Source organism: Eschrichtius robustus, chromosome 2, assembly GCF_028021215.1.
Source record: "Eschrichtius robustus isolate mEscRob2 chromosome 2, mEscRob2.pri, whole genome shotgun sequence".
In the NCBI taxonomy this organism is placed as follows: domain Eukaryota; kingdom Metazoa; phylum Chordata; class Mammalia; order Artiodactyla; family Eschrichtiidae; genus Eschrichtius; species Eschrichtius robustus.
Window position 1 is genome coordinate 176,241,485 of NC_090825.1, and position 9,423 is coordinate 176,250,907.

The window sequence follows — 9,423 nt, forward strand, 5'->3', positions numbered from 1 at the left end:
CTGAATTCTGGTCCCTCCCTGTGAGCCATTCAGGCTCCAACCCCAGCTCCATCCCCAAAACGAGGAGCTGGGGATGCTCTTCCCCCTCCAAGGGTCTGCCTCCACTCTCCCTTCTGAGGGGCTGAGATCCCTACCTCCCAGAAAGGACACTTGAAACACACAATAACTTATTTATTTTCCAGGCCAGAGGAGGGCTTCGAGACAAAATCCTGATCCGTAGAACCCAGAAGGAGGCTGAGCAGGGCGGCTCTGATGGAGACCCAGAGCCTGGAGGGGCAGGGGGGTCTCTCCATCCAGCCTCCTCCAGGACTGGAAAGACCTCCACCATTTGCAACCACTGATCTGGGTCCTCACAGCCCAGGGCGGGGGGCTGAGGCTCAGTCAGGGGGTCTGTGAGACCACGGGGTACAGCAGGGCCAGATGCTCAGCACCCTGCACGGGCAGTGGGCGGGAGCTATAATGGAGCACCAGCTCTGGCACGCTGGGGAAGGGGCCGCTGTGCTGACCCAGCACGAACTGGTTCTCTCGGAGCCGAGCAAACTTCAGATGCAGGAAGCCCTGGCTGCTCCTGGAGACAGGGGTCAGAGGGGGTACCCAGCACTCCAGACCCGCCCACACTCTCCAACCCTAAAGCCACCCCCTCATGGCCCCCAGGAGCCCGACGGTGGCATCCCCTAATATTTCTGATTAACAGCCACTTGGCGTCAAGCTCTTGGCTAGTTCCACACCGCGGGGATGCCTTCCGAGCTTGTCCCCTATCAAGACAGGCTGGAGCTCCTACCAGGTGGAGGTCCCTCCCCAGGAACACAGAAGGCACTTTCTCTCCAAACCTCTTGACACCTTGTGCTACCCGTCCTGTCCTGGGCTCCTCACTAGTTACCCTCAGTCTAGGGTCCCTGGTTCCCCATCTCACTCAAGCCCTAGATCTACTCTATGGCTTCCTCTCCATCTTCTTGCATACCTCCAGTGACAGGGAGTTCATTCTCAGTCGGAACCAAGCCGGTGGCCTCTCTGGAAGCCCCACCCTCCGGCCTAGAAGCCCCGCCCACGGGTCCCATAAGTCCCACCCCCTGGCCTGAAAGCTCTGTCCATCAGCCCTGGAAGTCCCGCCCACTGGCTGCTGGAGACACACCCCTCTGCTCCGGAAAGCATGCAGTCCTGTGACCCTCTGTCCCTCCAGGGGGCTGCGGTGTCACCTGAGGGATAGGGAGCAGTCTTGGGGGCTGGTCTCGCTGAGCCGCACGAGGTAGCTGCCTTCCTTGCAGAGCGACAGGAGGTTCTCGGCGTCTGCCCGGCTCAGCGGGCCGTGAAACCACCTAGTGGGTGGGGACAGAGGTCTCCTGAAGGGCAATCCCCCTTTCCAACACTTCCTGGGGCTGGATGCAGGCACAGCTCTTTCAAGGACTTGTGACGTTCAGGCAAACAAGTGAGACAAATTCCTTTGGATTTCTCAAGAGGAGCCTGGTTTTCAGGCAGACAAGGTTCTCCCTGGGAGGGAACTGAACCCAGGTCAACCTGGAGCTGCTCCTTCCAATTCAGCACATACCCCGACCTTGATTTTTACAGCCTCCCTCAGCTGGGTCTCCAAGTGTCCTCAACCCCTCCCTAATCCCCCAACTCGAATCACTTGCATATCACTTTCATGAGATTCACCACATCCTGTATCCCCAACCCACCTGTACCATTTGTTACATAATATTTTTCTTTAATGTGCTCAAAGAGAAGTTAGCAGTGGGAGCAAAGGGTCAAAGACAGATGAGCACCAAACAGTTGTTTGTATTGAAAGAAAATACCCTGTGCTTGTGTTAATTAGGCAGTTCTGTACTGCCCACCTAAGAGGTTTGGGAATGGCTGTGATAAACACACCCTGGTACTCACAGGGCTGGGCTTTGGGGGCTCGGGGAGTTCCCTGAGAAGCTCTTAGACTGGAGAGACACAGAGAGCACCCAGACTCTCCCAGCTTGTGAGCTTTACCTCAGCCTAAAGTTGGGACCCCTTCAAAATCCTGCTCCTCCCACTTTCACCACAAGATCTCCTGGGGGTGAGAAAGATGTCTGTCTCTTTGCTCTCAGGCTTATAAACCCCACTCAAGGGAAGGGAGGAAATCCCCTTTTATTCTGTGTGAGGCTGGCACTGTCTTGGAGGTGTTGAGCCCAAGGTTTAGAGAGGTTAAGTGACTTGCCCAAGGCCACACAGCCAAAAGATAGAGAAGGGATTTGAACCCAGAATCTGACGCCGGAGGGAATGGAGACGCCATCTGATTCTGCTTTGCACCGAGCTGGGTGTCTGGCCCACAGCAGGCGCTGTAACCCAGCGAAGATTAGTTGAAGAACTGAATGAAGTGAATAAGTGAAAGTTCCTCCAGCCCCCCTGGCCCAAGGAATCTGTGGCTGGTGTGGGGCAGGGAGGGATTCAACTCCATCTTCAACTTCCCCACTCACGGCTGTTTTTCCAGAGGCAGGGCCGGGTCCACGCGCTCTGCAGGCTGGGGGCTTCTGGGCGGGAGTCTCCGGAGTTCCTTGGCTGAGCCTGAGGTTCTTTCCCACTCCGGACCATCAAACTGCACTAGAGAAGGTTTAAAGAGAAAATGGTTAAGTCCCGCCTACCTCAAGAGGGTGGGGTGGGGGCAAGCCAGTGGAATTTCAGTAGGAAGGCGGTGCCAGCTTAGGGCAACCTATCAGAACCCAGAAGAGGAGGGGTTGGGCTTAAGGCTGGGGCGGGATTGGTACTCGAGCAACAAATTAGCCTTCAGAAGAAAGGGGTGTGGTCATTCTTGAATCTGGTGGCATGGAAGGGTGGGCAGTTCCCTGAGTGATAAATCAGAGAACAGGGGGTGTGGCTAGAGGGGTGGGTGGGAAGTTCTGCCTGATTTTGGCCAACTCATAGAGCTAGAAAACCACCCCCAATATACAGACAGGTAGACTGAGACACTGAGCTCCAATTTCCCTCGCAGTCATACAACTTCTGGGGCAGATTTGGGTACGCACAACTCTTCCTGGTCCAAGTTATTTTTTTCTTTTTTTTTTTTTTTTGGCCACACCATGCAGCATGTGGGATCTTAGTTCCCCGACCAGGGATCAAACCCGTGCCCCCTGCAATGGAAGAACGAAGTCTTAAACACTGGACCACTAGGGAAGTCCAGGTTATTTTATTTCTTAAAGCTGACCTTATTATTCCCTCTTTATAGAAGAGGAAACTGAGGTTCAGAGACTTATCCAAGCTTACCCAACTCAGTTATGAATTGACTCCAGGAAATGCTACCTTCTTCCACAACGGCTCCTGTGTAATTGAGCACTTTAGAACTCAATTTACAAGTACCCTATTCGATAGGTACTAGAATGATCCCCATTTTACAGGTAAGGGAACTGAGACTCAGGGAGATAAAGGGATTTGCCCAAGTGACCCAAACCCAGATCTAGTCTGACCTCAAAGCCTATTCTTGCACTATACTGAGCAGAATGAGTAGGTTCCATTGCACTCTGAAAGGGGTTTCAGGGAATTCCCTGGCAGTCCAGTGGTTAGGACTGTGCACTTTCACTGCCGAGGGCCTGGGTTCAATCCCTGGTTGGGGAACTAAAATCCCGCAAGCCACGCGGTGCGGAATAAATAAATGAATAAATAAATAAATAAATAAATAAATAAATAAATAAATAAATGGGGTTTCAGTTTGCAAGGAAGTTACAGATTCTCCTGGGAAGATTATGACTATCAGTCATTCACACTTTAGTGAGAATTAACAAACTACCAAAGTGACAGGTGATGGGGATTTACTCTGTAAGTTGAAACAGGGGATGTGACCAGAGCAGGAAATAGAGGGACGCAGGCATTCAGAGGTCAGGGTCAGAGAAGCACCTGCAAACGCCTTGGAGATGTGGTCTTTCTTCCACTCCCAGGGCTGGTCATACTCATCCGCTGGCCATTCATCCTCCTGGGGCAGCCGGCTCTGCCGAGGTTTCCACCCTGAAGGAGGCCCATCTCCCAGATCTTGGTCCTGCTCCTCATAGGGAGTGTCATACAGCTGCACCCTCCTGTATGGCAGTTCTGGGAGGCCGAGGACACTGGTCAGCTCCCACTCCCACCTGGGACCCTGTCACCTTCCCCCAAGCTCTGCCCACTCACCGCTCATGACTCGCTGGGCATCGTAGGGCTCCATGTAGCCGTCATCTGGGAGTGACGGGTGAGGTTGGGCATCAAAGGGGTCCGAGTACTCGGTGTCGACTTCCAACTGGAGACAGAAAGGAAGCGGAGGGAGTCAAGGGCACAGGGGGACCAAGCCTAGCTCTGAATACCCCTGCTGGGCGATACTACACCTCTTGCCTGCTGTCTCTGGGCCATCTGATACAGCCCCTCCAAGCAAGTAGTTTTCTCTTCCACTCGCGAGCGTTTGCAGATAGAGCTTCCCTTGCTCTCTTCCTCTGTGCTGTTCTGATTCTCCCCGACACAGACCCCTACCTCCCTCCTTCAATCATTTTAATGATTAGGTGCCAGTACTGTTCTAAAGGCTTCACATATATTTATTTGTACCAACACTCAGTAAGTACCTTATCCCCATTTTACAGATGAGGAAACCAAGGCATAGAGCGGGCAAGTGACTTGCTCAGGGTCACACAGCTGATAAGTAAGAAGCAGTGTTTGATCCTAGGTTGTCTGCTTCCCCGAGTCCCTGCTTCCTCCTACCTTTCTCTGTGCCATTAACCACTACGTGACACAGCCTACCATAACCCTCTTTGAAGCCTTCTCTCTCTCTCCACTGAGGGTTTGGGGTGGACCCCCCGATCCTCTAAGAAAAGTACTGAAAACAAACAAAAAAAAAAGCATGGGCATTGGAGGCAGGTTTGGGTTCAAGTTCTAACAAGCTAGAGCCATGTGACCTTGGGCCAGTCGCTTCTCTTCTGTGAGCCTCAGTTTCCACTTCTGTAAAATGGGAGTAATAAGAGAGGAAGGGTGGAGAGTAGTGGTGAGGATGTTTAAGTGCCCGCAGGAAACTGACTCACTCAGATCTGTTTAAGGAAGATCCCTTCAGCTGCTAAGAGGAAGGGAAGCTGTGCGGAGGGATCCAGAAGGGGGGAATCAGGAAGCAGGAGGACAGGGGCACAAAGCCAGTCAGAGAGGGAGGAGGACAACCAGCGCTGTGCAGTGAAAAGGGGCAGATATCAAACTCCACCAAGCGGATGGAGGATTGGGGAGTGTCCGGCTGGTGCCCTGGTCTTTCCCTGGGGTAACACATAAAACACGCTCCCCAAAGTCCTGGGGGAACCTAGCCTGGCCGCCCCACCCAGTCTCCTGGGGTCACCCAACCTCTGGGCCTTAGCCACGCACCTCTTCCAGGGGGCTGCCCAGCAAGACCTTGGCTCTGGCCATGTCGACTGCCTCCACCTTGATGAGTCGGTGCTTTGGGGAGTCGTGCTTGGTGTCTCCAGGGCCCTTGGATTCCCCGGGCCCCGCGGAGTCGGTCTCTAGGCGGCCATCTGCATCCTCATAGGGGTCCTCAAAGTCCAAATCTTTCTGCTCCCGGTAGGCCCGCAGGATGTCGCTGTCCGTGTAGTCGGGGGTGGGCGGCTGCGGAGGGGGCCTCCGACCGCCAAAGCTCAGGTAGTCTCGTAGCCACTTGGCCATTTGAGCGCGTGTCACCCCAAACCTGGCCACTGTCAGAAGAGGACCCACATGCCCTCTTCTGGGCCCCCTTCCTCGGCAGAGTCCCCAGGGAGGAGCAGGGGGAGAAGGAAGGGAGAAAGGGAGGAAGGAGGAGGAGAAAGATCAGGTGTGACCCTTGGCTGGGCTCAGAGGAGGGTGAAAAGGGGAGAAAAAGGAGGAGACGGAGGAGGGAGGAAGGGGGAGGAGGAGCAAAAGCGCACCTTAGCCCGGCTCTGGAAGGACGGCGGGGAAGCGGGCGCCCCGTAGGGCCCTGAACGCCGAGCGCGGGGTCGTCCAGCCAGAGCGAGGGGCATCCGCGGAGTTTCCGCGGGCAGCGCGCTCTCCTTGCACGGCTCGGCCACCCGTTGCCTCCGGGAAGCTCCGGGATCCCCTCCTGGGGGCCGGGGGTGGGTGGGGGGGGAAGCGCCGCCTGCGGACGCCCCCAAGCCCTGGCTCAGCCCGGACGCCTGGGTTCTCAGCGCAGCGGGCAGACTCCCCGGGGACTCGGGCGCCGCGCGCAAAGTTGGGCCGCGGGGACGGTGACCCCGGTGCGGCGCATCCTTTGTTGCGCTCCTCGCCGCTCCGGGGGGAGCCCCAGTCCCGCGGCCCCCAGCCCGGCCGCCTCGATCCGGCCCCAGTCGCGGGCACAAAGGAAAATAAAATCTCCAATCCCCCTTCACGCTTTCGGAGAGACTTTAGCCGCAGCCGCCGGCGCGCGCCCGGGAGGTGGGACTCTGGGGAGGGGGCTCTCAGACGGACGCCCCAGCCCCTACCAGCCCCGGGCCGGGTCCCGGGCAGCGACGTCAAGGCTTCCCCGCCCCCTCCCCTCCCCTCCCCCTGCGCTCCCCTCGGAGGTGACTGAGACCTTCAGCTGTTCTGGGGAGGGAGGGGAGCATCTGCCCGGGGAGGGAGGGGGGATGCGGGGCGGGAGTCGCGGGGGCCGAGGCCGCGGCGGCTGGACAGTGACCCGGAGGACCGAAGCTGGCAGGAGCGAGCGAGGAGCACGGGACGTGGAAACCCACAGGGGCTGACCTTTCTCCGGAGAGCGAGAGGTGTTGAGACGGGGAAGGGGGAGAGGGAGGGGAGGTGGAAATTGGCCGGGAAATGGAGGGCTGGACTTGACCGCGAGCAGGCGTGAAATTGACCAGCAGAGGGGGTGAGCGTGACCACTATTGAGGGTTGAAATTGAACCAGGATCTGGCGGCGAAACTGGCCAGGAGATTGGGGGTGTGGAAATTGTTCCAGAGGTCACCGGCTAAAATGGATATTGATGCAGCCGAAGGAAGGGGGGTTTGCAACGGAAGGGACGGGGTTCTGGCTTCCCCTCCCCCAAGAGGGCTCTTCTCTGTCCCCTCTCCCCAGGGGACTAATTGCAGGATGGGGGAAGGGGTTTGGGGCAGCTGGCCAGGGGAAAGGAGATGGTATCTGTGCCTGGAGTGTGCCTTCGGCATCTGTCCCTTTGTGGTTTCTGGGGGTGGAGGCCGGGAGGGGGACAGAAATGAGAGGTGTCTCGCCTGGCCTGGCTGCCTGTTGGCAGCTGCAGCTGTCAGGGGGCGAAGACACTAACGGATTTGGTGGGAGTAAGAGAGGCAAAGGGAGCTGCTGGCCAGTTCCAAAGCAAACACATTTTCTTTCTTTCCCCATAAGGGGGCTTGCTCAGTGACCCCTAATAGGAGTAAGAGAGGGGTAGTCAGGAAGGATGGAACCTCAGATTCCCTTCTCCAAGCCCCCTAGGGTGGGTGTGTGGCTTGGAGGGGAGGCAGGACCAGACACAAGTCAGAGCTGACACTGCTGTGAGCTCTCCCCCACTCCGCACCCCCCCCCCAAAGAATAGTGGGGCCTGGGCAATGTCTATGCAGGCCACGCTTTGCTTTCCTGATTTGAAAAATGGGGTTTCTAATAGGAAAAACTCAGAGAGCTGGAGGAAGGATCGCCAGGAGGAAGTGACATTTGTTTCCTGATGGGGAAACTGAGGCACAGAGAGGGGAGACACACCTGGCAGCTCATTTCTGCCTGGATGCTGTGATATGGCCTGGCTTGGGGTGGTATTCGACCCCCATCAGGTCTCTTCATGGAATCAGAGGTTCTCCATCTCCCCTCCACTGTTAGCCCCATTTTCCAGATGGGGAAACTGAGGTCCAGAGCCGATGAGGCAAGGCCCCTCACGGCAGCAGGGGCATCCGTATGTCCTCCCCTCCTCTTTCCTGCTTTGGCTGAGTTGGCCTCCACATGAACCTGTTGAACTCGGTCCTCCCTCCTGAAGAGCACTCACACAGACCCCCACCCCACCCCGCCCTCTCTGATCAGCGACAAGGCAGCGTCCCTGGGGACTGCCCAGGGAGCACGGAAGGTAATTGTCCTGTTTTCTGTCAGCCGCAAGGCAATACCCGGCTCGGAGATGAGTTGTTGACAGATCTCATCAAATCCGAGTCCTCTCCCTGTCAGATAAATACGTGACATCTAAGGTATAAATATTTGAAAGGGGCCTTCTAATTCCGGTGTGTGTCAGGAATAGCAATTAGAGGCCCCGGAGGCAGAATCAAACGGCGTTTGACTTTCCTGCGCTTTTGAGCTGGCTTCTCCTGGGGCTGCCCCCACTCCTACCGCAGGAGCAGGGAGGGGGCTTGAGGAGGGGCGGGAGATGGTGGACGAGGGTTAGAGCCAGGCTGGAGGTCCGGCGGCCCTGCAGTGGTATGACCTTGAATAACCACGTAACCTCTTGGGTTTTGCCTTTCTGATTGGGGGAGGAGGGAGCAAGAGAGCAAAGCCAGGAGGCGGGCACTGCATGGACAAAGGCAAGGAGATGAGTGGTCTGGGGGTCCTGGGCTGAGGGGACCTCTCTTCCCCCAGCATTTAGGGTCTGCAAGACGGTTTATCAAGGTCTCCTCCATCAAGGTCTCCCCCCGGGTAGCACTGGGTTTCTGGAATCCCAGCCCACCTGACCTTGAGTAAGTGACCTGGCCTGTTTTCCCGTCTATGAAATGGAACAACAGCTAACCTCTGTTGAGCGCTTACTGCCTGGCACTGTTTTGGGTGCCTTAAAAAAAAATTTTTTTTTTTAATAAATGTATTTATTTTTGGCTGCATTGTGTCTTCGTTGCTGCTCACGGGGCTTTCTCTAGTTGCGGCGAGCGGGGGCTACTCTTCGTTGAGGTGCGTGGACTTCTCATTGCGGTGGCTTCTCTTGTTGCGCAGCACAGGCTCTAGGCATATGGGCTTCAGTAGTTGCGGCACTCAGGCTCAGTAGTTGTGGCTCACAGGCTCTAGAGCGCAGGCTCAGTACTTGTGACGCACGGGCATAGTTACTCCACAGCATGTGGGATCTTCCCGGACCAGGGCTCGAACCCGTGTCCCCTGCATTGGCAGGCGGATTCTTAACCACTGCACCACCAGGGAAGCCCCTGAATAGTACTTTCTTGTATGGCATACAGTAAATGCTCAATATATGCTTAGGGTGGATGGGACCTCAGGAAGAAGCCAGAGGAGGTGCCTGGCTGGGGGCTGTGCCTGCTCTCGTCTCACGGATCCCCATGTGTGCAGGGGGGATGGGAGCCAAGGCACCAGGACAGGAGGGGACCAAGTGGGGATGACCAATGGTGGGGCCTATAACCTCCTGATCTGATGGAGGAGACACGGCCCTGATTTAGGAGCTCCTAGTCTGATAGGAGAGACGACCTCTGCTCTCAGAAGCTCCTGGACACAGCCCTGCCTTCAGCTCACAGTCTGTTGGGAGAGACATGGTCCTGCCCTCAGAAGCCCCCAGTCTGACGGAGGAGATGTGTGTAAGCG

At 56.5% G+C, this 9,423-nt stretch overlaps 1 protein-coding gene across 1 annotated transcript; it reads right to left on the bottom strand.

Moving 5' to 3' along the window:
* Positions 1-201: 201 nt before the first annotated feature.
* SHD (Src homology 2 domain containing transforming protein D) lies at positions 202-5,616 on the bottom strand. Its single transcript, XM_068535027.1, has 6 exons — positions 5,320-5,616; positions 4,120-4,225; positions 3,853-4,041; positions 2,442-2,565; positions 1,197-1,316; positions 202-568 (listed from the first exon to the last, which is right to left on the bottom strand). Exons 1-6 carry the CDS (start codon positions 5,614-5,616, stop codon positions 382-384), a joined length of 1,023 nt encoding a protein of 340 aa, XP_068391128.1. The 3' UTR covers positions 202-381.
* Between the last annotated feature and the right edge of the window lie 3,807 nt (positions 5,617-9,423).